At 48.9% G+C, this 26,600-nt stretch overlaps 1 protein-coding gene across 1 annotated transcript in view; it reads left to right on the plus strand.

Moving 5' to 3' along the window:
• Positions 1-26,600, plus strand: part of ARID4A (AT-rich interaction domain 4A) — a 120,660-nt gene that overhangs the window by 84,968 nt on the left and 9,092 nt on the right. Inside the window, exons 16-22 of the mRNA XM_060263165.1 lie at positions 6,630-6,871; positions 11,605-11,802; positions 13,767-13,851; positions 14,013-14,214; positions 14,675-14,737; positions 17,348-18,478; positions 22,749-22,853. Coding sequence (XP_060119148.1) covers positions 6,630-6,871; positions 11,605-11,802; positions 13,767-13,851; positions 14,013-14,214; positions 14,675-14,737; positions 17,348-18,478; positions 22,749-22,853 — 2,026 coding nt within the window. The remainder of the gene's footprint in view (positions 1-6,629; positions 6,872-11,604; positions 11,803-13,766; positions 13,852-14,012; positions 14,215-14,674; positions 14,738-17,347; positions 18,479-22,748; positions 22,854-26,600) is intronic.

The raw sequence follows: 26,600 nt of genomic DNA on the forward strand, positions 1-26,600 counted from the left end.
GGATCGTGCCGCCAGAGCTTTCAGCACCCTCCGACGTCATTTCCAAAATGCCTCAGCTCACTCCTCACTCCCCAGCTGCAGTTGAAGTTATACCGGTCCGATCTCACTCACCCTTGGTCCACAGCGTTGTACCATACGACATCCTCGAACCTGACCCTCATTCGGATCCGACCTTCTCTCAGGAGCATCCCTGTTCGCTGATACAGGCTGGATCCTTTGGGGACATCGGTGTCTCTCCACTCTATAGGGAGTCCTCCACTCAAGTCTCCACCCAGCATGTTCGATCCCACTCTCTGGTTCGATGTTGTGATCTCCGCTCACGCTCGCCATACCAGGACTATTACCAGAGGGGCCGATATGATTATTCCTTGCTCTCCAGGTCACCATCTCCCAGACGTCACCGGGTTTACCATCGTTACTCCTGTTCCCCCTCAGAGGAGAGGTCCCGTCACTCTAGGCACCGTGAATTCGATGTCGAGCCCCACATTCGTGATGTATCGACACCTCAAATCCGAGACTTCGAATCTCCTCGGTACCGTGAGTTTTCTCGAACCCAAGACCACGTGTCTCCTCGATACCGTGAGCCTTATCGTTCCAGAGACCAGGAGTATCTCTCTTCTCGGGACCATGAGACCCTTCGACTCTGTGAACCTCCTCGGTACCGGGAACCGTACAGAGAGTCTCTGATGCCTCATACAGCTTCTGCCACCTTATCTGCTGCACCGGCTACAACCTCTGCATCAGCCTTGACTTTGACTGCCGTACAAGCTAAGCCTTCCGAGGCTGCACCTACCAAGCCTCTAATTTCTCCTGCAACCGAGGAATCTCAATCTGAACTCGGCAGTTCTGATCCTTCCGACTCCAAGGACCCTCCTGCTTCTTCTGCCTTGGATTCAACACAGCCTGCCCATCTCTCCCCATCAGATGGTTCAAAGGCCTACCTTAACTTGATACCACCATGGCTGAAGTCCTTAATGTCACTCTTCCTTCGGACTCACCTAAAGTCTCTGACATCATCCACAATCATATTCAGGCAGATTTTCCAGCGGGATCACTTCTACCTATGTTGCTAGTACACTTGGAGGGTTTGCGTGAGGCCTGGGACAAACCTGCTTTGATCCCACCTACCTCAAAATGCTTTGACTCCCTCTACAGAGTGCACACGCCTGACTCGAAGTTTCTAGCCTCCCATCCGGCTCCAAACTTGATAATTGTCCACTCAGCAACAAAGGCCAAACCATCTCGGCACCCTACTCCACCTGATCATGAGGGCCGGAAGCTGGACACCTTGGCTCGCAAGATTTACAGCCTTGCCTCAACCAACTCCAAACTCAATAATTACCTGGCTTATTTTGCGGCATATACATTTAACCTTGCCAACCTAATTACTCCACACATACCATCCATGCCTGAAACTTCTCAGAAAGCTGTGTCCAATCTAGTTTCTGAGCTATCACAAGTCTTGAAGCAGCAGATCAACACTGTCAGACATGCTGTTCCGTGCTTGTCCAGAGTTTTTGCCTCATCGGTGGCTTTGAGTCGTCATGCCTGGCTGAGGTCAACCAACCTACAACCCATCGAGGACTTACCCTTTGATGGGCTTGGCCTTTTCCATGCCTCTACAGATGAGGTCCTGACGTCTGTAGATGACGGCCGCAAGAGGGCAAAGCGCCTTCGAGTTTCCCAGCCAGCCTCTCAGCAATTCAATCGACCCAGGTCTTGGAGACCGTCCTTCCAAAGGCATCAGCACTCTCCTAAGCAGTCCGATTATTGGAAGAGGAAACCTTCCCAGCAAAAACAACCCTTTCTACAAAGGCCTCGCTCTCAGCTTGCAAAGAAGTCTGCTCAACCAGCCAAGCAGTCTCTTTGACTCCCCTCTACATCTCACTCCGCAGCTGAACCTTTGCTATTAGACACGTCTTCTCCTGTTTTATCCAACTTGGAGCTCAATCACCACGGATTCTTGGGTGTTCACCATAATCCATCTAGGATACGCAATTGAGTTCGTTTTGCCACCTTACCACCACTACTTCACCGTTACTCCACCCTTCCCTCGTCTCAAACAAGAGATTCTGGACTTGCTCCAAAAAAATTCCATAGAACCTGTTCCTCTTCACCATCGGGGACAGGTTCTACTCACGATATTTCCTGGTGCCCAAGCGGGACGGGGGCAAACGACCCATTCTGGATCTCAGGAAACTAAACAAGCGGATAGTCTACAAGAAATTCAGAATGATCTCTGTCCAATCCATCCTTCCTCTAATTCCACAGGATTCCTGGATGGCATCCCTGGATCTCCAGGATGCTTATTTCCATGTGACCATCAGGCCTCAGCACCGCAAATATCTTCGTTTTGCATGGGACATCATCACTTCAGTACCGATCTCTCCCGTTCGGACTGTCACTGCGCCCAGAGTGTTTACGAAGTGCATGCAGTGGTGGCAGCTGCTCTGCGCCTTCGCGACATTCCAGTGTTCCCGTATATAGACGACTGGCTGCTCATCGCTCCTACAGCACATCGACTGCAAAGAATCTCAAAACAACACTCTCCTTCTCGCCTCCCTGGGCCTGTGTGTGAATACTACCAAGTCCCACCTCACACCAACTCAGGACCTATAGTTTCATAGGAGCTCGTCTCTGCACATCCCCTCATCTAGTTTTGCTCCTCGAGGATTGTGCCCGTACCATTATGTCCCTGGCTCAGGAGGTCATGCATACCCCAACGCAACCAGCAATCACCATTCAACGTCTTCTGGGCCTCATGGCTGCGACTAAGTTCTGCGATTCGCAAGACTGCGCATGCGGCATCTCCAGCTTTGGTTTGTTCGTGCCTACCATCCGCACGTACAACCACAGGAACACTGTCCTTCATGTACCTCAGAGGGTTCATCTCTCCCTTAGCTGGTGGACAGTAGCAGACAATTTACTTTGTTGAATGCCCTTCATTCTTCTCCTCCGTCTGTCATCGTGACTACAGATGCCTCCAAATGGGAATGGGGAGCCCACTTAGAGGACAAGATAGTCAGAGGTCTGTGGACTGCGCCCAAGAGGGCTGTGCACATAAACTGCCTAGAACTCATAGCTATTCACAGGGCTCTTCAATCGTTCCTCCCGTCTGTGACCAACCGACATGTCCAGATCACAACCGACAATATGGCCACGATCTTCTATGTCAACAAACAGGGCGGTACCAGATCTCTTCGTCTGTGCCGCATAGCCATCCTTCTTTGGGAATGGTGCATTCAACACAATGTTACCTGACTGCCATTTACCTTCCAGGGATAGAGAATGTCTTAGGCCGATTCTCTCAGCAGAATTCGCATAGACGACCATGAATGGTCTCTCAATCCTCACTACTTGCATTGAATCTTTGCATGTTTCAGGACTCCCAAAGTTGATGTTTTTGCTATGAAGGAAAACACGAAATGCCCCCTCTTTTATGCAAGAAGAGGCAACGATGCTTTCCTTCACAACTGGAGAGGTCCTCTTCACTACCTTTTTCCACCAACTCCTCTGATCACCCGATCTCTGCTCAAGATTGCTCAGGACGGTACAGACTGCGTACTGATAGCACCATGGTGCTGTCGGTTCATAAGACTCCTTCAAATGTCAACTGTGGTTCATAAGACTCCTTCAAATGTCTCATCACACTTATCGCCGGCTTCCCTTGGCAGACGATCTCACACAGGGTCACGGCCAGGTCTGGCACCACAACCCACAAATTCTACATCTTACGGCTTGGAGAATTCAACAACATCCTTACCACCGAAAGCTGAAGTTATCCTGAATCCTTGAAAGCCGTCTACCAGGCGCTCATACCAGTACAAGTGGAAACGTTTCTGCTCGTTTGCATCCTCCCATCATCTTAATCCTGAGTCTGTATCTCTTCTTTCGATCCTGGAATACCTCCTGTCTCTGCAGGTGTCAGGTCTCAGCTACTCTTCTTGGAAGATTCACCTTTCAGCCATTTCTGCTTTCCATGAGCCCATTGACGGTCAGACTGTGTTCTCCCATAGACTGTCAAATCCTTTCTCAAGGGCATGTTGCACCTTCACCCTCCCATCAAACCATTTGTTCCTGTTTGGAGTTTGTCGTTAGTTCTTTCACAACTTATGAAATCTCCGTTTGAACCCTTGGCTACTGTGGCCCTTATCTCTCTCTTGGAAGACCGCCCTGTTGGTCGCTCTCACTTCTCGCAAGCGGGCCAGTGACTTATGTGCCTTCCGCTTTGACTCACCTTATACAGTTTTTCATAGCAACAAAGTAGTCCTGAGAGCGGACCCCGCTTTTCTACCCAAAGTTGTATCAAAAATTTCATCTTCAGCTTCTACTTCGTTACCTATGTTCTTTCCTAACCCGAAGGACTCTGGGCAAAGAGCTCTACACACCCTCGATGTCAGAAGAGCCTTGTCCTTTTATCTCTCTCGTACACAACCGTTCCGTAAGGACCCTAACTTGTTTGTGGCCTACAGCAATCCTCATAGAGGATGCAAAATTTCTACTCAGAGACGCTCTAAATGGGTATCCATTGCAATCCGGTTGTGCTACAAAGTTGCTAAGCAACCTTTACCTGAAAGCCTTAAGGCTCACTCGACCAGAGCAGTCTCTACCTCCTCGGCCTTTCTGGAGGGCATCTCCTTAGAGGACATCTGTGCTGCTGCATCGTGGTCCCCGCCATCCACGTTCGTCTCGCACTATGCCTTGGACGTTCATGCCAGATGGGACGCCTCCTTTGGCCAAGCGGTCCTCAGGTCCATCTTCCATTGAATTCACCCCGGTGAGTGCATTTTTATGTTGTGACTATTTAAATTTTTTTCCTTGCCAGCACTCACCTCCTTTTTTCCTTGCCAGCACTCAGCTGGCTAGTCACCCATGTGTGGGACTGCACAGAGACCACGAAGAAGATAAACAGGCTGCTTACCTGTAACTGATGATCTTCGAGTGGTCATCTGTGCAGTCACACAAGCCCACCCAGCCTTCCCCTCTGCTGGCTTTTCCTGCCTTGGTTTTTACCTCTGTAGACTGTCAGTAGCGGCTGGAAGAAACTGAGTGAGAATGGCGCCTCCTGCTTGCTCCAGGCATGCGCAGTCGATGCCTGCTCCCCAGAGCAAGTGGAAAGCGCGCCAAAAAACGCTCTAGGCGAGCTATTGGAGACTCTGAGGTATGGATCTGTTGCCTGCGGCAAGACCCATGTGTGTGACTGCACAGATGACCACTCGAAGATCATCAGTTACAGGTAAGCAACCTGTTTTTTCTTGGGGAAAGAGTCTATGGGGTCTGTGTGAATGGTGTTCCTGGGATTGCAGCCTGTTGTGGTCGCAAGGGAACTCTGGTGAAGGGTGTGTACGCAATGGGCTGCAATGTGCAGGTTTGGCATAGATATTAAGGGTTTCATGGGTGGGGAGAATAAGTCTTACAAGATTATGCAGAGAAGGGATAGAGAAGGCAGAGAAAGAATTCCTTTTCTCCCTTTCTCACAATACGAAGACTTCAAGTTCCTTGCTTTCCTCGCGTCCTGTTCTCCTGCCCGTCAGACTGTGGGAACGTTCTTGTGCCTCCCTGCTGCTTCTGCAAATGACCCACAGTCTCTCCCCCTGTTGAAGTTAATTTGTGGGACTTGCTGCCACAGGAGGTGGTCATTGGTTGCCAACTTGGAGGGCTTTAAAAGGGAGAGTGGACCAATTTGCGGAGGACGGGGCTATCAGTGGCTAATAGCCATGAGAGGTATCTGCTTCCTCCAGTACCAGAGGCAGGCAGTGTGTTTCTTTGTACTGCTGTTGTGGTCGTCCTGCCTCTCAGCTTCCTCACAGCTGGTTGGCCTCTGCGCAAACAGAATGCTGGACTAGATGGGCCCTTGGTCTGACCCAGCAGAGCTCTTCTTATGAGCTTCTGTCTATACAATGCTTCATGTTCAGTGGGTGGGTGTGTCTGCCATCATGCGTTTCAGTAACTAGTGTGTCTGCGGCAAAGGGAGAGCCAGTTTAGTGTAGCGGTCAAGAGCAGCCGACTCTAATCTACGAGAACTGGGTGATTCTCCACTCCTCTTCCACATGCAGTCAGCTGGGCGACCTTGGGTCAGTCACAGTTCTCTCAGAACTGTTCTCTCAAGAGCAGTTCTCTCAAAGCTCTCTCAGCCTCACCCTACCTCACAGGGTGCCTGTTGTGAGGAGAGAAAAGGAAGGGGATTGTAAGCTGCTCTGAGACTCCAAGCGAACGGTGGGGTATAAATCCAGTCTCCTCTTCATCATCATGCTTTTAGACGTCGGATAGGAAAATTTTTCTTGGTGGCTTGTCACATCGAAGAGGTGTTCCTGGCTTGTTAGGCAACCACTTTGATTTGATGGGGGTGGGGGGGAAGAGTTTGTCTTTTTTACCTGAAATGCCAAGGGGGGAATTCTAGCAGGAGCTCCTTTGCATATTAGGCCACACACCCCCGATGTAGCCAATCTTCCAAGAGCTTACAAGGCTCTTTTTTGTAAGCTCTTGGAGGATTGGCTACATCAGGAGGGTGGGGCTAATATGCAAAGGAGCTCCTGCTAGAATTCCACCCCTGTGAAATGCTATATTGTGTAATCGTGCCACAAATGCATCTTGAAACAGAACACGGTGTGTGTTTGTTCAATCCTTAGGTGCGGAGGAGGCTTGTTCGTAACGCCGCCATAAAGAGAGAAAGTGAAGACGAGAAAACGCCGGACAAACTAAAGGACAGCAACAAGGAGAACAAAGAAGTAGAAGACCCGCCTAATAACATAGAGAAGAGGGAAAGCGAGGCAGCGCTCGAGAGCAGGAGGAGCATACCAAAGCAGAAAGAGAAGAGAGCTAAAAAGGAAGAAGAGTCCGACAGGGAATCTGAGGAAGATGAGGAGAGGAGGCAAGAAAGTCCACTTTTATTTATATAATCCTAAGCAGTTTCCCCCCTCTGATGCTCATGCCGCTGAGCGTGACGGACTTGATATACTGTATTTTTTGCTCCATAAGACGCACCCCCCCCCAAAAAAAAGTGGGGGGAAAAGTGTGTGCGTCTTAAGGAGTGAATACTGCAAAAAATAAACGCCTCTAAAACTAGGTGCGCCTTATGGTCAGGTGTGTCTTATGGTGCGAAATATACAGTAAGAGGTCCTATGAAAACTAGCCCTAAATGTGAGGCAGAGAGCATCCTTGTTACCTAGCAAGGTCTGTGTAAGAACAGGCTGGAGGTGCACACGATGCCTTTACCTTTTCAAAACTGTACTCCAAGGGTGGCCAAACTGTAGCTCGGGAGCCACATGTGGCTCTTTCACACACATTGTGTGGCTCTTGAAGCCCCCACTGCCCTGTCAGCCAGCTTGGAGAAGGCATTTGTCTCTTTAAATTGCTTCGCCAAGCCAGGCAGCAGCTTGCAGAATGCATTTAAAGTTAAAGTTGCTTTCTTTTCACCTCTATGTCTATCTGTCTAACTATAATCTTTCTCTGTCTGTCTGTCTGTCTGTCATCTATCTATCATCTATCTATCATCTCTCCCTCCCTCCCTCCCTCCCTTCCTTCCTTCCTCTCTCTTACATTAAGCAAGTTTGGCCACCCCTGCTGTGTAGTCTTTGTGATTGTGAAGAGTAACATGGGAGCTTAGCGGTGGCATAAGAAGGCCTCAGAAATCAGAGCTTCAGCCCACCGTGCACATTTTTCTCATGGCAAAGTAACTGTAAACATGGAGGCTTGATTTGCATTCTCCAGAGTCCAAAATCTTGGTCGCTTTAAAGCCAAGTTAGCAGGTTGGGTCGTACTCTGCTTGCTCAGCCAGCAGTGTCTTCTTCTGACACTCCTGAACAGGGCTTTTTTTGTTGCAAGAACTCCTTTGCATATTAGGCCACACCCTGCTGATGTAGCCAATCCTCCAAGAGCTTGCAGGGCTCTTCGTACAGGGCCTACTGTAAGCTCCAGGAGGATTGGCTACATCAGGGTGGTGTGGCCTAATATGCAAAGGAGTCCTGGTAGAATTCCTTACAGGGCTCTCAGTACAGGGCCTACTGGAAGCTCCAGGAGGATTGGCTACATCAGGGGTGTGTGGCCTAATATGCAAAGGAGGTCCTGCTAGAATTCCTTACAGGGCTCTTCGTACAGGGCCTACTGGAAGCTCCAGGAGGATTGGCTACATCAGGGGTGTGTGGCCTAATATGCAAAGGAAGTCCTGCTAGAATTCCTTACAGGGCTCTCAGTACAGGACCTACTGGAAGCTCCAGGAGGTTTGGCTACATCAGGGGTGTGTGGCCTAATATGCAAAGGAGGTCCTGCTAGAATTCCTTACAGGGCTCTCAGTACAGGGCCTACTGGAAGCTCCAGGAGGTTTGGCTACATCAGGGGTGTGTGGCCTGATATGCAAAGGAGCTCCTGCTAGAATTCCTTACAGGGCTCTTCGTACAGGGCCTACTGGAAGCTCCAGTAGGATTGGCTGCATCAGGGGTGTGTGGCCTGATATGCCATGGAATTTCTGCTGCTGCAAAAAAAAAGCCCTGCTCTTGAACGACTGTCTTCTTCCCATAAGTCCCTAGACGGTGACTGTGGCTTCAGGCAGCTATCTTTTGGCTATCCCGCCTTTGGGAGTGGCCTGTCTGGCATTGCTAAAAGCCTGTGGTGCAGAGTGGTAAAGCTGCAGTACTGCAGTCAGAGCCTGTGCTCACGACCTGAGTTCGATCCCAGTGGAAACTGGGTTTTCATGTAGCGGGCTCCAGGTTGACTCAGCCTTCCATCCTTCCGAGGTCGGTCAAACGAGTACCCAGCTTGCTGGGGGAAAAGTGTGGATGACTGGGGAAGGCAATGGCAAACCACCCCATAAAAAGTCTGCTTGAAAACAGAGTCGATAATGACTGGTGCTTGCACAGGGGACTACCTTTATTAAAAAGAGCCCCGTGGCGCAGAGTGTTAAAGCTGCAGTACTGCAGTCCGAAGCTCTGCTCACGACCTGAGTTTTATCCTCGGTGGAAGCTGGGTTTTCATGTAGCCGGCTGCAGGCTGACTCAGCCTTCCATCTTTCCGAGGTCGGTAAAATGAGTCCCCAGCTTGCTGGGGGGAAAGCGGAGATGACTGGGGAAGGCAATGGCAAACCTCCCTGTAAAAAGTCTGCCGTGAAAACGTTGTGAAAGCAATGTCACCCCAGAGGCGGAAACGACTGGTGCTTGCGCAGGGGACCTTTCCTTTTCCTTTTCCCTGTCTGGCAATGACCAGAGCCCGGGCCTTTTCCATCATGGCCCCAGCTCTATGGAAGGAGGTCCCTGAAGATGTGAGAGAGGCGCCCTCCATGGCGATCTCCAGGAGGCGCCGCAAGGCTTGCCTCTTTGCCGGGGGTTTGAACATCAGGCGCCTTTTGAAGTTAAGAGATCTGAAGTTTGCTATTTTGCTGTGGTTTCATTGAAACTGTTTTAAAACGATTATTGCGAGCTGCCTCGGTCCACAAAAGAAAGGCGGGATATAATTGTTTTAATAAATGTGTATACGGAAGCTCCCTCTAATGGAGGGAAGGCTTCCGATGCCAGCGGAAGGTGCTGTCATTCCCTGAACAGAGCATGATTTGTTTGCGTCGATTACATACGGTCCCTAATTGAGGTAACTGTTTACAAGAGCCGTTTATGTCGGAAGAAGTCCATTTATCAGTCATGACAGAGCCGCTGTCACGAAGAACTGTTGCTTTTGGTGCCTATGGAGGGGGGGGGGAAGAGCTGTTCTCTCAAACCGCTGCTTGTGTCAGATGAAGATGGGTGGCTGTGGCAGTCCGCACTAGCAGAAAAGAGCGCAAGAGTCCAGTAGCATCTTAAAGACTATTAATTTATTTATTTAGTCGGGTTTTCTATCCCACCCTCTCCGCTAGTGGACTCAGAGCAGCTAATGGTCAAATTAAAAACAATTTTAAGATTACAATTTAAACAATGAAGTACAATTGAAATACATTTTTGGTGCCGCTCAAAACTTCAGTAGAGGCGGGATCATAACTTATTTTCTTCTGACAGTAATTCCTCATGGGTGATGTCGCTCAGCAGTGTAAGCGGGCAGTCCTCTCCCATTTAGGTATTAAAGGCCTGTCAAAATAATTCAGTTTTGCAGACCTTGCGGAATTGAGAGAGGTCCCGCAGGGCCCTTATGCCTCCGGGAGGGCATTCCACATTTCTGGTGCTGCCACTGAGAAGGCCCTGGCCCGTGTGGAGCACAGTCTGGCCTCCCTTGCTCCGGGGATAGATAACAGGTTTTGTGTCCCTGAATGCAGTGCTCTCTGGGGGACATACAGAGAAAGGAGGTCCCATAGATAGGCAGGCCCTCGACCCTATAGGGCTTTAAAAGTCAATACCAGCACCTTGAAACGGACTCGGAACGCAATAGGTAGCCAGTGCAGCTCTTTCAGCACTGGTTGAATGTGCTCCCATCAAGGAACAAAATTGGTGGCAAGGTAGGAGCTTCTGTGAGCCCCTGCTTGCTTCTCCTACGGCTCACGTCAGTGATCTTTGCAACGAGAGCTCTGGAATGTCGGGCCCGTATTGTCATCCCCAGATCACTGAAAGGGGCCGGGAGGCTGATGGCACCTTCGGAGCTGGAGACTGACAGGAAATTCAAACTCAGGGCTTGGTTTGCCCTCTTGTGCTCTATCCCGATGCTCAGCCAGGATAGACTGAACCTGGGGGGGCGGGTGGGGCTGAAGTGCGGAGTAATCCCTTCAGTTGGCTGCCCCTGCCATTTCGGTAGGTGAGGACCCAAACCAAGGTTTTCGCTAGTTCATAAAACTGTGTGCCTGTGTATTTCCCCACAGGTGTGTGTAACCTAGAGGGGGTTCCTGTATCAAAAGCCATGTGTGCATGTTTGTTGCACAGGAGCATTTGTGGAGCACAAGGAGCTCCTTTAGTGTCGAAGCCTCGTTTCCAGGGCTTTTTTTTTTTAGCAGGATCGCAGTTCCGGCTGGCTTGATGCCAAGGGGTGTGGCCTAATATGCAAATGAGGCCATGCGGAACTTTTTCTGCAAAAGGCCCAAATGAAACAATGGCGGTGTCAGGGGGCATGGCCTAATATGCAAATGAGTTTCTTCTGGGCTTTTTCTACAGAGAAAGCCCTACTCGTTTCTCAATCTTCCTTGCGAAAACATAGCGCGGAAGGACGCTTTGATATTTATTCTGGATTTCGGTCTTGTTTTTGTGGTCTTCCTTTTAAGCCGACTGCTGTTCCGCAGCAAACCTGGCTAAAGTTTCCGCACAAAAGGAGAGGCAGATATGGGATGCTGTTGGTGACTGTAGGAATTCTTGTACTGTGTTAGAAGCTGTTCCTTAAGCGGGAGATAACCATTTGGGGAAAGTACACTGCAGCGGCAAACAGAAGTGATTGGCAAGAAAGGGCTGGCCACAGGTTGCTATGGAATTGGCTCTGGAGTTTTCCATTGGCTGCTTCCAGTGTCACTGTGGGACTGATGAGGTTTGCACGATGCATTACTCTGAAAGCGCAGGTTGGCCAGAATTCCACTGCTGAGTCATTCCCTTTCGGAGCCCAGATTGGCAGCACCGCAGGCAAACAGCAGCCTCGCACGGGTGAGGAGAAGCCCCCAGCTGCTCCCCACACCTGGCCTCTCATGCATCCTGTGTCTACCTTGCTCTGCAGGGAAGAACTCGAGAACCGAGGAGAATCGGAAGGAGAGGAGGGCGAGGAAGACGCAGAGCCGTGCCTAACGGGAACCAAAGTGAGAGTAAAATACGGCCGTGGGAAAACGCAGAAGATCTACGAAGCCAGCATCAAAAGCACGGAAAACGACGAGGGCGAGATTTTGTATTTGGTGCATTACTACGGCTGGAATGTGAGGTGAGGAGAAGAAGGCTAGCCTCTTGATTAAGCTGCCTGTTCCCACGCAGCAGCTCTGGTCTCCTTTGAACAGTTTATTAATGCCCCCTCCAATTGTCCAAGGTACCTTCTTCCACAGCCCTGGACTTGTGCTCTTTCATTGGCTGCCCTGTGTTCCTGGAACAGCCCCCCCCCCAAAAAAAAAAAAAAAAATGGTCAGGAGGCTTCTGCTTTCCTGGTTTCCCATTCAGGCTGCAAAACAGAGCTGCTCCAGAGAATTTTGCTTGAGCCACAGACCAGGGCTTTTTTTGAGCAGGAATGCAGTTCTGGCTGGCTTGGTGTCAGGAGGTGTGTCCTAATACGCAAATGAGTCCCTGCTGGGCTTTGTCTACCCTACGCGCATCACTGGTGCTGCCAGAGGGTGTGGCCTAATATGCAAATGAGTTCCTGCTGGGCTTTTTCTAACAAAAAGGCCCTGCCACAGACAAAGGGGGAATACTCTGGTGGTGTGGAGATGTTTTGTTTTTTTAGTACATCTTTAATTTTGGTTTTATTATATGGTTTATATTGCTTTTATGTTGCTGTTCCTTGCCTGCTTTGGGTCCCAGGAGCATTGCTTCCTCTAAGCCAGGGGTGGGGAACCTCTGTCCCGAGGGCCGTATACGGCCCTCGAGGTCTCTTGGTGTGGCCCTTGGGGGTTGCTGGCTGAACTGAGCCATGTGGCAGCCTCCCTGAGGCCTGGCTGGCCAGCGAGGACCGTGGGGCCCAGCTGCACTGTGCAGCAGCCTCCCCGGGGCCAGGCAGGGATCACAGGGCCCAGATGTGCTGTGCGGCAGCCTCCCTGGGGCCTGGCTGGCCGGCCAGAATTGCTGCAGGGCCTGGAAAAGTTACTGTCACAGTTCAGTTTGCACTTGATTATCCCAGATGGTGTGGCCTAATAAGCTAATGAGTTTGTGACCTAACATGCTAATATTAGGGGATGTGGTCTAATATGCTACTGAGTTCCTGCATTTGCCTAGGGTGGCGGGCCGGGTATGTGTGTGTGTGTGTGCGCCAGATTAGGCTCTCCCCACATGACTTCAAATAAAAGAAACAATTATTTGCATTGATTTTGCTGGCCTGAATCATTCTCCCTTGGCGGAGCACTGTTTAAGTTGATAATTTTTTATGGCCCGCAAATGATGTTATAAATACCCATATGGCCCTTGGCAGAAAAAAGGTCTCCCACCCCTGCTCTAAGCTGTGGAGTCTTGTGAGCTACTGGATCTCGGAAGCTAAGATGGGTTGGCCCTGGTTAGTACTTAAAATGGGAGACCATTGAGGAAGTCCAGGGATGCTACATAGAGGCAGGCAATGGCCAAACCACCTCCGAATGACTCTTGCCTTGAAAACCCTACAGCAGCAGTCCCCAACCTTTTGGGGGGACCGGTTTTGTGGAAGACAATTTTTTCAGGGACGGGCGGCAATGGTTTTGTGCACTTTATTTCTATTCGTTTGGCATGGTGGTTAAGTGTGCAGACTCTTATCTGGGAGAACCGGGTTTGATTCCCCACACGTCCACTTGCAGCTGCTGGAATGGCCTTGGGTCAGCCATAGCTCTGGCAGAGGTTGTCCTTGAAAGAGCAGCTGCTGGGGAGAGCTCTCTCAGCCCCACCCAGCTCACGGGAGGAGGGGAAGATAAAGGAGATTGTGAGCTGCTCCGAGACTCTGAAATTTGGCGTGGAGGGTAGGATATAAACCCAATGTCGTTGTCTTCTTTTTATTTACTACGTTGTGATATATAATGAAATAATTATACAACTCCTGGCCCGGCTGCTAACAGGCCATGGACCTGGACCGGTCCACATCCCGGGGGTTGGAGACCCCTGACCTACAGAGTTACCATCAGTTGACTGCGGCTTGAAGGCACCTTCCACCACCACCACCATTAACTTTTAAGCTAAAGCCCCTGTTGACAGGTGGAATAATATCTGTGTTTCCTGTAGGTACGACGAATGGGTGAAAGCCGATAGGATTATTTGGCCTGTGGAGAAGGGAGGAGCGAAGAAGAAGCAGAAGAAAAAAGCAAAGGTAAGTAGCCCTGTTACATATTTTTGCTCTATCTAAAGGAGTGGTTTGCTCTCTTATCACAGCTCAAGCGTTTGTATGAAAGTTTGAGGTAGTAAGAAGCCATGAAAAGGAGGGGTTGGGTTTTTTTTTTTTGTTAAAGCCCTTCCTATGTCTTTGTTCAGAGTAAAGAAGATGCGGAGAAAGACGACAAGAAAGAAGAGGAGAAACAAAAAGCAAAGCGTGGACGCCCTCCTCTGAAATCCACTCTCCTATCTAACCTGTCCTGCGGTCTGCACAAGACCCCGAACAGCGAAAGTAAACCAGGGTCCCGAAGCGCACGCAGCGGCCTGCCAGATTGCTGCCCCTTGCCTAACGGGACAGAAGGTACTTCTCGTTCAGAGCCACAGTCCGCGTCGGTGCACTTCGTTCGCTTGCAGCAGGGCTAAAGATGCACGTTAGGGTGGAAAACTCGTGCTGTCTCTGTGGCGGTAAACTTTGTCATGTGTACAAATGATGGTGGATAGCAGGTGTGGCCAAACTGTGACTCGGGAGCCACATGTGGCTGCTTCACACATACTGTGTGACTCTTGAAGCCCCCACCACCTTATTGGCTGGTTTGGAGAAGGCATGTCTCTTTAAGTCACTTCTCCAAACCAAGTGCAACAGCAGCTTGGAGAATGCATTTAAAGTTAAAGTTGCTTTCTTTCCACCTGTCCCTCCCTCCTTCCCTTCCTTACATTAAGCAAGTTTGGCCACTTCTGATGTATAGAATAAACATCCTTGCGTTCTCATTTAGAACCTCTGAAACAATTTCTTTCTTCGTTTTTTTTATTATTATTTTTAGGAATGTCCCGCAGGCAAACAAGACGCAGCTCAGGAATGTTGGATTCTGACAGAGGGTCAAATGGTGAGTGGTTTATTTGTGTTCTCCCTCCCCCAAATAAATTAAATTTTGGGAAGATCTTGAAAAAGAGGAGGTGAACAAATGTGAATACATAGAGCTGGCTTACACTGAAGCAGACCATCGGTCCCTCAAAGTCATAAACTACTCCAACTGGCGGCAACTTTCGAAGGGTACTGGGCAGAGGTTGTTCACATCCTCTACTTCCTGCTGTTTTGTTACTGGAGATGCCAGGGATTGAACCTGGGACCTTCCGCATGCCAAGCAGATGCTCTGCTTCTGAACTACAGCCCCACTTCATGGCTCTCCAGGGTCTCAGGCTGAGGTCTTTCCCATCACCTCCTGCCTGGATTCTTTTAACTGGAGATGCTGGGGATTGAACCTGGGACCTTCTGCATGCCAAGCAGATGCTCTGCCACTGTGCCATGAGGGGAGGGATTGGCAATTCGGAGAGGCAGAAGGTAGCAGTGAGGGTGGGGTGGGAATTAAGGACTGAGAGAGATGCGTTTTATTTTTTTCAAAGCAGGTTTTAAAAATGGTGGTAGTGAATTCCTTTTTGTGTTCAGGTCAACAGTCGTTTTCAGTCGGCAGGCCCCCCCCCATGTTGCAGATATCACTGCTGCCTTTGTCTGCTTATTGCAGCCTCTCCTAAAATGGTAAAATAACACAGCTTGCTTGTGATTACAAGCATAAATTCTTCCCAAGGCTGCTGCTGCTGCTTCTTTTTAAAAAAAGTTTATTTAAGATCAGCAAATTTGCACAGAACTTAATATATAACGTATTCATTAGCATAAAAGTGTAGATGCGAAAAAGTACAGAAGTATCAGTGGAACCTAAATGCAGTAACTAAGATAGTAATTGTAATTAAACATCAAAACCAGACGTTGGAGAGATCTCTCTGCTGTTGCATTCAAGAAGAACAATCCTATCCATTCATGAATCAAGTGAGAATTAAAACTGATAAGTGAGAAAATGAAGGTAAAAAGAAAAGAGAGAGAGAGAAAAAGAAAAAAATTGAAATGAAATGAAATGAATGGAGATGAGAGAGTGAGAACAAAACAAAACAAAAACATAGATTTGTTTAAACCCACTCCTGTGCCTGAAGAGGGAGTCTGAAATAGATGCTGAGAAATAAGAATCAGAGTGAAGAGTACAGTGAGCGAGAAAGAAGAGTTAAAACCCAAGGTTGCTTCTAATGACCCTTTTTGTATTCTGGTGCAGATAGCAGAAGGTAGGACCAGAACCAATGGGTTGAAATTAAATCAAAAGAGTTTCCGGCTCAACGTTAGGAAGAACTTCCTGACAGTTAGAGCAGTTCCTCTGTGGAACAGGCTTTCTCGGGAGGTGGTGGGCTCTCCTTCCTTGGAGGTTTTTAAACAGAGGCTAGATGGCCATCTCTTAGCAATGTAGATCCTGTGAATTTAGGGCGAGGTACTTGTGAGTTTCCTGTATTATGCAGGGGTTGGACTAGATGACCCTGGTGGTCCCTTCCAACTCTAGGATTCTATGACGAGCCACATGCCTGCCGCATGAGGTGGCAAGCGTGGTTGTCTGTTTGAACCCAAGCTTTCACCAGAGTTCTCATAAGGAGGGACAATCCTAACATGGACAGAGAAGCTGTAGTTTATCTTCAGTCTCTTCTGTGCAGTCCGACATGGTAGTTTTTCCCCTACAAAGAACAACAGGGAGGTTGAGAAAAGAAATATGGTGAGTCTCAGCCTCCTTACTGGCGTACCTGCCAGCCTGTTTGGAGGTCTTCCTTCTTCTGAAGAGGCTCGGTGGGTGGTCGGGTTCCTATTCAGTGAATACGGCTCAGGAAAGCCTGTTTAAGAAAAATTGATTTGATGCAGTGCAAAAATGATCCAAACAGGCAATCGTGACCTCTGTCTCCTTTGTTTGGCTGAAGGCCATAACGTGGCTGGGTGCGAGGCTTGCCAGCAGCTCACTTGGAGGCTAGGAGTGACCACGTCTCAAAGTTAAAGGCTGCACTTCTGAGAGAAGGCCCTCTTTCTTCCAATCCTCTCGCGAAACCGGCCTCAAAGCTTTCTTCCGCAGCTTCAGTGAAGTCGGTTCCATCCCTACAAAGATCCGAGCCCCGGCGGTGCAGGTCTCGTTCTCCGTCCCCATCAGTTCTGAGATGCACTTCGGAACTGCCCGAGGAGAAAGCAGAACACGAGACGAACCATAAGGAGAGAGATAGGTTGGATTGAAAGCCGCACTGAGCGCGTTCGGTTCTGGCAATATCTGTCGGTGTATATTTTTTACATGGGTATCCATATGAAATATCTTACAAAAATCTGCTTCGTCAGGTTAAATTAACATTCCCTCTTTAATTAAATTGCGTGTCACTCTCTTCATGGTGGAAAGACAGCATAGCCTCATTTTCAGATGATCCCTGTTACTCCCTTTTATTTGGGCATTAAAAATGGAAAAACATGCTTGGTAATATTGAGCGACTGGTTTTCAAGCATTAAAAGCGAGCGTGCGGAGAACGTGCCAATTTCTTCTTTCGCTCATTTTTTTTGTGGATGCTTTTGAACAGCATTTCTGTGGCTGCTGAAAGACGTTTTAATTCATGTGTTGTTTCTGTGATGTGTGGCTTTTATTTGTTTGTAGACTCCATTTCATCCGACAGCGACGGAGATGAAGCTTCTGAAAAGACTACCAACGAAGACTTTTCTCCAACAAATTCAGAACTTGAAAAAGACGAAAAAAGTACAGTGGACAAATCCGACGAAGAAACCCCAAAGATCTCGCACGCGCTGAAGGAAAACGACAGGAATCAAGTCCACCCTTTGGAAGCTTTGAAACTAGAAGTTGAAGAGAGTGAACAGGTCGTTCAGATTTTTGCAAACAAAGGTGACCAAACGGAAGAAATTAAGAAAGATCTGGACAAATCGCCCAAAGGGAAAGGGCGAAGGAGCAGAGCAAGAGACTCCGCTCTTGAGAATGTAAAGATGGCGCCACTCAATCAGGACGAGGCTCCAAGCGAACAAGTCACAGAGTCTGAAAGGCTAGATCCGTCTTCCTTGGACAGTAAAGGTTTAAGCGCCGCTTCTGCGACCGAAACAGACCTTTTCCCAAAAGATAAGAAGCTTTTCAAAAGGAAAGTGGGAGAACAGGCCTCGCCTGACAAAAGGGGGCGCCTGGAGGGCGAGATGGATGTGCCAAATATTGCGTCTGAGGGGAGGGCGAATAAGTGTTCAGGGACAGAAAAATGTAAAGAGTTCAGTGCCGATGACTCCCTCAGGAACGAAAATGAGGAGATGCCATCCTTGGTGGCGGAGTCGGATCAGCGCCTCCAAGCTCGGGGAGGCGACCGTTTTGAATGTACTTCAGAGGAAAACTGCAACGCCCCGTTGAAAGACGAGGAAGACTCGATGCCTCAGATCGGGCCCGAAACGCTCCTTTGCCACGAAGTGGATTTGGATGACGTCGACGAGAAGGAGAAGAGCGGTCCCGACAAGCCCATGGCGGAAAAACAAGACCCCAGCAATCCCACTTCGAACCCGCCTGCCTTACCCCCCGTGGTTCAGCCAAACTTCTCCGTGGCTTCCCCCCTGGCCCTCAGTCAGGACGAATCGCGAAGCGTGAAAAGCGAGAGCGACGTCACCATCGAGGTGGACAGCGTGGCCGAAGAGTCTCAAGAAGGGCTCTGCGAAAGCGAGTCGGCCAACGGGTTCGAAGCTTGCACCACGTCTAGCAACGGCAGTGTCGCAGCCCCGGAAAGGGAGGTTGGAGAGAAGGGTAAGGGCCTCTCCAAGGCAAAAACCCGTTTCAGTATTCCATGGAAAGGGCTGGGGGTAGGATGGGAGTTAAGTGTTCCCTCTAAGCTGAGTTAGTGTGAGCTAGCTCACAGAGTTTTGACCTCCGAATCACACATTTTTGTCTTAGCTCAGGAAAGAAAGCCCCAGAGCAAACTAATTGATGCAGCTTTAATGCCAGTAGCTCACAAAGTAGGATTTTTGCTCACAAGGCTCCGTGGCTTAGTGGGAACATAGATGGTACGGGGGGGGGGGGGGTGTCTCTTAAACCATGACATCAATTTGACCATGCAAACAGTGGCATTCACCAGGAGTTGAAGATTGTTTTAAGCATGGCTTTTTTTGGTAGGAAAAGTTCAGCAGGAACTCATTTGCATATTAGGCCACACCCCCTGACATCAGCATTATTTCACACAGGGTTTTGTAGGAAAAAATCCAGTGGGAACTCATTTGCGTATTAGGCCACAACCTCTGACACCAAGACAGCCGGAACTGCGTTCCTTTGCGTTCCTGCTCAAAAAAAGCCCTGGTTTTAAGAGGGTACTGTTGGTCCACAGTAGAACTAAATTCAAGGCCGGTAGCTCCTTAGAAACCAGAAAGATTTGTAGGTGGAGTATTAAGCTTTTGTGGATCAAAGCTCCTTTTTGTCAGCAGGGAGTTTTGACTCTTGAAACTTGGCGGCGATGGGAAGTGCTACACAGCTGGCTTATGGCGCCCCCCATAGGGTTTTCAAGGCGAGAGACGTTCAGAGGTGGTTTGCCATTGCCTGCCTCCGCGTCGTAACCCTGGACTTCCTTAGTGCTCTCTCATTCAAATGCAACCAGAGCTGACCCTGCTTAGTTTCTGAGATTTTAGGAGATGGAGCTGAATGCTTGTACTCAAAAAATCTTGGCGCTCCCTAAGGTGCTGCTGGACCCAAATCTATCTCTTCCGTCAGGAGATTAAATCAACACTTCCTAGTCAATTGTGGTTTTTCAAGGAAATGACTTGGAAGCTTTTATGTGTTCACTGATTCATTTTCAGCCTGGCTTTCATTTTTTTGCATCTGATAAGAACACAAGAGAAGCCATGTTGGATCAGGCCAGTGGCCCATCCAGTCCAACACTCTGTGTCACACATAAGAACATAAGAGAAGCCATGTTGGGTCAGGCCAGTGGCCCATCCAGTCCAACACTCTGTATCACACATAAGAGAAGCCCTATTGGATCAGGCCAATGGCCCGTCCAGTCCAACACTCTGTGTCACACATAAGAACATAAGAGAAGTCATGTTGGATCAGGCCAGTGGCCCATCCAGTCCAACACTCTGTATCACACATAAGAACATAAGAGAACATAAGGGTGTGAACTGGCAGAGACAGACCAAGAGAGAGATCTTGGGGTCATGGTAGATAATTCACTGAAAATGTCAAGACAGTGTGCGTTTGCAATAAAAAAGGCCAACGCCATGCTGGGAATTATTAGGAAGGGAATTGAAAACAAATCAGCCAGTATCATAATGCCTATGTATAAATCGATGGTGCTGTCTCATTTGGAGTACTGTGTGCAGTTCTGGTCGCCGCACCTCAAAAAGGATATTATAGCATTGGAGAAAGTTCAGAAAAGGGCGACTAAAATGATTAAAGGGCTGGAACACCTTCCCTATGAAGAAAGGTTGAAACGCTTAGGGCTCTTTAGCTTGGAGAAACGTCGACTGAGGGGTGACATGATAGAAGTTTACAAGATAATGCATGGGATGGAGAAAGTAGAGAAAGAAGTACTTTTCTCCCTTTCTCACAATACAAGAACTCGTGGGCATTCGATGAAATTACTGAGCAGACAGGTTAAAACGGATAAAAGGAAGTACTTCTTCACCCAAAGGGTGATTAACATGTGGAATTCACTGCCACAGGAGGTGGTGGCGTCCACAAGCATAGCCACCTTCAAGAAGGGGTTAGATAAAAATATGGAGCAGAGGTCCATCAGTGGCTATTAGCCACAGTGTGTGTGTGTGTGTGTATATATATATATATATATATATATATATATATATATTTGGCCGCTGTGTGACACAGAATGTTGGACTGGATGGGCCATTGGCCTGATCTAACATGGCTTCTCTTATGTTCTTATGAGAAGTCATGTTGGATCAGGCCAGTGGCCCATCCAGTCCAACACTCTGTATCACACATAAGAACATAAGAGAAGCCCTATTGGATCAGGCCAATGGCCCGTCCAGTCCAACACTCTGTGTCACATCTAAGAACATAAGAGAAGCCCTATTGGATCAGGCCAATGGCCCGTCCAGTCCAACACTCTGTGTCACACATAAGAACATAAGAGAAGTCATGTTGGATCAGGCCAGTCGCCCATCCAGTCCAACACTCTGTGTCACACCTAAGAACATAAGAGAAGCCCTATTGGATCAGGTCAATGGCCCGTCCAGTCGAACACTGTGTCACACATAAGAACATAAGAGAAGCCATGTTGGATCAGGTCAATGGCCCATCCGGTCCAACACTCTGTGTCACACATAAGAACATAAGAGAAGTCATGTTGGATCAGGCCAGTGGCCCATCCAGTCCAACACTCTGTATCACACATAAGAACCTAAGAGAAGCCGTGTTGGATCAGGCCAATGGCCCATCCAGTCCAACACTCTTGTGTCACACCTAAGAACATAAGAGAAGCCCTATTGGATCAGGTCAATGGCCCGTCCAGTCGAACACTGTGTCACACATAAGAACATAAGAGAAGTCATGTTGGATCAGGCCAACGGCTCATCCAGTCCAACACTCTGTGTCACACAGTGGCCAAAAAACCCAAGTGCCATCAGGAGGTCCACCAGTGGGGCTAATAGCCCTTCCACTGTGCGCCCCCCCCCCCAAACACAAGAATACAGAGCATCACTGTCCCAGACAGAGTCCCAATGATAAGCTGTGGCTAACAGCCACTGATGGACCTCTGCTTCATATGCTTATCCAATCCCCTCTTGAAGCTGACTATGCTTGTCGCTGCCCCCACCCCATGCGGCAGTGAATTCCACGTGTTCATCACCCTTTGGGTGAAGAAGGACTTCCTTTTATCAGTGATGATGGCAAACTTGTTGATCTTCAAGGGCCTAGTTGGTCTCAAACCTTGTTCTTCTACAGCAGACCCAGCAGTGCTGCTCTTCTGAAATTATTTTCATACAGTTTACATTTCTACTACTGGCTTTCCTTTTGGTGGCACAGTTTCAAAGGAAATGCTGCTTTACACAGAGAGTCATTCAAATGTGGAATCTGCTGCCAGCGGATGTAGTGATGGTCACAGGAATAAACAGCTCTCAAAGGGGATTGGATAGATTTAGATTTATGGAGGATAAGGCTATCCGTGGCTGCTAGCCACGGTGACTGAGGGGAATGTCCACATTCAGAGGCAGTAATCCTTTGAATCCCAGAGCCAGAAGGTAACATCATGGGAAGGCCTCAGTCTCCATGCCCTGTTCCTGATCCTTCACGGAACATGTTGGCCACTGTGTGAGACAGGATGCTGGACTAGATGGACCACTAGTCTTATCCAGCAGGGTTCTTCTGAGATTCTAATGAGGGCCTTGGCTTCTATGCCCTGTTGTTGGCCCTCCACAGTAACCAGCTGGCCACAGTGTGAGACAGGATACTGGACTAGATGGACCACTCGTCTGATCCAGCAGGGCTCTTCTTAACTAACTCCATTGTCTGAGGTCACCTCCTTTCCTGCTTATGTCTGGCCCGGAGGCTCTTTGGTCTTCCCTTCCCTGCCGACCAGAAGTTGAAGGTCAAACACCACTTCAAAGATTTCAGGTTTTCACAGCTGGCAACATCATTAGGGTTTGTAGAATCTTTCGGGCTCAAGTGCCGTGTTCTACTGGAGAAAGTTTTTCTTCCAGACGTTTCGTTCTCAGCTGCGGAGAACATCCTCAGTGGCGTTGCAGCCGGAGCAGGCGCTCTGACCTTCTTGGCTGCTGTGCATTGAGATCCGGCTGCAACGCCACTGAGGATGTTCTCCGCAGCTGAGAACGAAACGTCTGGAAGAAAAACTTTCTCCAGTAGAACACGGCACTTGAGCCCGAAAGATTCTACAAACCCTAAAACACCACTTCGATATATTTCCTACCACTCCCATGCCCATCATTGTAAAGTAGGATGTCCTTCCACCTGCCTCATAGGAGCACGGCTGTCTTAAATTATGCCCTCTTCAGGTCAAGGGGAACGAAAACATGGTGAATGAAAAAGCATTTTGCATTTTTATTCTCAGGTCAGAAGAGGCCTTGTGACAGCAGCAACTCCTCCCTGGCAAAGAAACAAAAGCGTACCCCAAAGCGAGCCAGCACTGTAGCCAAAAACGAGAAGAACGGGACAGGTATGTCTTAAGAAGCGATTCTGCTCTTTTGTCTTAAGTTGTGCCCCCTCCTCCAGTTTGTTTGTGTCTGCTGTGCTTATACAGGTACAGGTTTCCCTTCCAGTGGCTTTGAGGCAGGGTTGACAGATTTCTCAGGAAGTATTATGTGGAACAGTATAAATAGGGTTGCGAGCTGCGGGTTGGGAAATCTGTCGCCTTTTGAGGGTGGAGCCTAGAGACGGTAGTGGGAGGGGCCAGAGTCTATCCACCAAAGCTGACTTTTTCTCCAATTTCTTTCATCTGAAGAAGAAGAAGTGCAATTTATACCCCGCCCTTCTCTCTCAAATGCCCTATATTTTCTCCCCCCACAACAGACACCCTGTGAGGTGGGTGGGGCTGGAGAGGGCTCTCCCAGCCGCTGCCCTTTCAAGGACAACTTCTGCCAGAGCTATGGCTGACCCAAGGCCATGCTAGCAGGTGCAAGTGGAGGAGTGGGGAATCAAACCTGGTTCTCCCAGATAAGAGTCCAGGCACTTAGCCACTACACCAAACTGGCTCTCTGGAGATCAGTTGTAATTTCAGGAGGTTTCCAGCCCCCACTCGGAGGTTGGCAATACTAAATGTAGACCATGTCTTCTCATCAGGGATAATGGAAGGTCTTAGGGGTCCCTCTGCTCCCGTGTACAGACTTCCACCACAGGGTGCACTCTCTTCGTATCAGTTCTGGACAGGATAGGTGATCACGTCAAGCTTTCAGCTACACTTTGTGCTCTGGTGGAAATGTAAGCACAGGGCTATCCTAGATAGCCCTGTTCTGAGTTTCCTCTTCTGGATGTGCGCAGATTTTAAGCGTGTTAGTTGCTTTCTGCTTCCAAGGCAATGTGCAGCTCTTGAGGAATCGTCGTTGTTGTTCAGTCGCACAGTCGATTCCAACTCTTTGCGACCCCGTGGACAAAGTCACGCCAGGCCCTCCTGTCTTCCACCATCCTCCGAAGTCTGCTCAAATTCGTGTTTGTTACATCAGTAACACTGTCCAGCCATCTCCTCTTTAGCCATCCCCTTCTTCTTTTGCCTTCTGTCTTTCCCAGCATCAGGGTCTTCTCCAGTGAGGGCTCCCTTCTCATTGGGTGGCCAAAGTATTTGAGCTTCAGCTTCAGCATCTGACCTTCCAGGGAACAGTCTGGGTTGATTTCCCTTAGGACTGACTGATTTGATCTTCTTGCAGTCCAAGGGACTCTCAAGAGTCTTCTCCAGGGAGTGCTCCCTTCTCATTGGGTGGCCAAAGTATTGGAGCTTCAGCTTCCAGCATCTGACCTTCCAGGGAACAGTCAGGGTTGATTTCCCTTAGGACTGATTTCCCGCCCGATACTCTACAGAATTACTAATGTTGTGTAATTCCTGGGGAATTACACAACAATAAAGTATAGCAAGCAATAAAAAAGAATGGAATGACAGAAGGTTTTTATACCCCCCTTTTCTCTACCTTAAGGTGTCTCAAAGCGGCTTACGCTCACTTTTCTCTTCCTTTTCTCACAACAGACATCCTGTGAGGAATGTGAGGCTGAGCGTGTCCCAATAGAACGGTGACTGGCCCAAGGTTGCCGACTGATTGCATGTAGAGGAGCAGAGAATCAAACCCAGTTCTCCAGTTTAGAGTTGGCCACTCTTAATCACTACACCGCAGAGCCAAAAAACACTTCACTCTTGCATATAAGTTCCATCAAGGCAGTAGCCTAGGTGCTACCACGAAAAATGCTGCGCTTTTAGCTCCCCGAATTCATCCTTCACATCAGGGACCCATAAAAAGCAAGGTCTTTCTAGCAGATCTCAGTAGTTCAAATCTCAGTAAACTTAACCGGGGCGGGGCCGAGGGGGTCACTGCTGGTTTGTCTAAGCTCTGAGCCTGCCATTCCCCAAATCTAGGTGAATAAGAGACACCTGTGTTCCAGAATTTTACTCACAAGGAGTATGTAAGTGTATGAAAAAATTCTTAAAGCTGTATTGATTGAGTCCCTGGCTTGCTGGGGGGAGGAAGTGTAGATGACTGGGGAAGGCAATGGCAAACTACCCCGTAAAAAGTCTGCCGTGAAAATGTTGTGAAAGCAACGTCACCAAGTTGGAAACGACTGGTGCTTGCATAGGGTCCTACCTTTACCTTTTATATTGATTGAACAAATATTCAAGATTGAAAATAAATTTATTGTAATGAATAGAGTGTGTAAAAACTCCTTGTGAGTAAAATCCTGGAATACGGGGGTCTCTGTGAGAGCCAGTTTGGTGTAGTGGTTAATTGTGCAGACTCTTATCTGGGAGAACCGGGTTTGATTCCCCACACCTCCACTTGACCTTGCTAGCATGGCCTTGGGTCAGCCATCGCTCTGACAGAGGTTGTCCTTGGAAGGGCAGCTGTTGGGAGAGCCCTTTCCAGCCTCACCCACCTCACAGGGTGTCTGTTGTGGGGGAGGAAGGGAAAGGAGATGGCAGGCAGCTCTGAGACTCTGTCCTTGGAAGGGCAGCTACTGTGAGAGCCCTCTCAGCCCCACCCACCTCACAGGGTGTCTGTTGTGGGGGGAGGAAGGGAAAGGAGATTGCAGGCAGCTCTGAGACTCTGTCCTTGGAAGAGCAGCTGCTGTGAGAGCCCTCTCAGCCCCACCCACCTCACAGGGTGTCTGTTGTGGGGGAGGAAGGGAAAGGAGATTGTGAGCCGCTCTGAGACTCGGAGTGGAGGGCGGGATATAAATCCAATATCTTCATCTACCTCACAGGGTGTCTGTTGTGGGGGAGGAAGGGAAAGGAGATTGTGAGCCACTCTGAGACTCTTCGGAGTGGAGGGCAGGATATAAATCCAATATCTTCATCTACCTCACAGGGTGTCTGTTGTGGGGGAGGAAGGGAAAGGAGATTGTGAGCCGCTTTGAGACTCTTCGGAGTGGAGGGCGGGATATAAATCCAATATCATTATCCACCAATCTTTTACTGTGTTCATCCTGTGCGGGTGATATATATTCTCCAGATCTAGGGCAGGCCTCTACAGGTTTTCTTCAGCATCAGGAGCCATCCCCCCCCCAAAAATATTATTTTTTGTTGTCGCTCCCCCCCACCCCCAAGTCCTAGGGTTTTAACATGGCTTTTGCCATGTCCTGTAAGCCGCCCTGAGCCTGGGTATAAATAAAATTTATTATTATTATTATTATTCAAGGCAAGAGACGTTCAGGGGTGGCGCGCCATCACCTGCTTCAGCATCACAACCCTGGACTTCCTCGGTGGTCTGCCATCCAAATGCCCCCCTGCTTTGCTTCTGAGATCTGATGGGATTGGCCAGTTTATTGTCACCTGTTGTAAAGCCATAAAGAAAGTGTTGTAGTGTTGAGATAAATGCAGGGTAACTCTGGTTATCATCACAGCAAAAAGCTAATTTCTGTCCCTCAACTGAATAAGCTTGGTACTTCTACTGAGAATCAACAAGAGGCGCTGACAATAAGAGAAAAAGAGTTTGGATTTATACCCTACTCTTCACTACCTGAAGGAGTCTCCGAGTGGCTTACAATCTCCTTTCCCTTCCCCTCCCCTCAACAAACACCCTGTGAGGTAGGTGGGGCTGAGAGAGCTCTGACAGAACCTGCTCTCGAGTGGAACAACTCTGCGAGAACTTGTGGCTGACCCAAGGTCACATCAGCAGGTGCAAGTGGAGGAGGTGTGGGGAATCAAACCCTGTTCTCCCAGTAAAGAGTCCAAGCGCTTAACCACTGCAGCAGACTGGCTCTCATC

The sequence above is a fragment of the Heteronotia binoei genome, chromosome 21 (assembly GCF_032191835.1).
Source record: "Heteronotia binoei isolate CCM8104 ecotype False Entrance Well chromosome 21, APGP_CSIRO_Hbin_v1, whole genome shotgun sequence".
In the NCBI taxonomy this organism is placed as follows: Eukaryota; Metazoa; Chordata; class Lepidosauria; order Squamata; family Gekkonidae; genus Heteronotia; species Heteronotia binoei.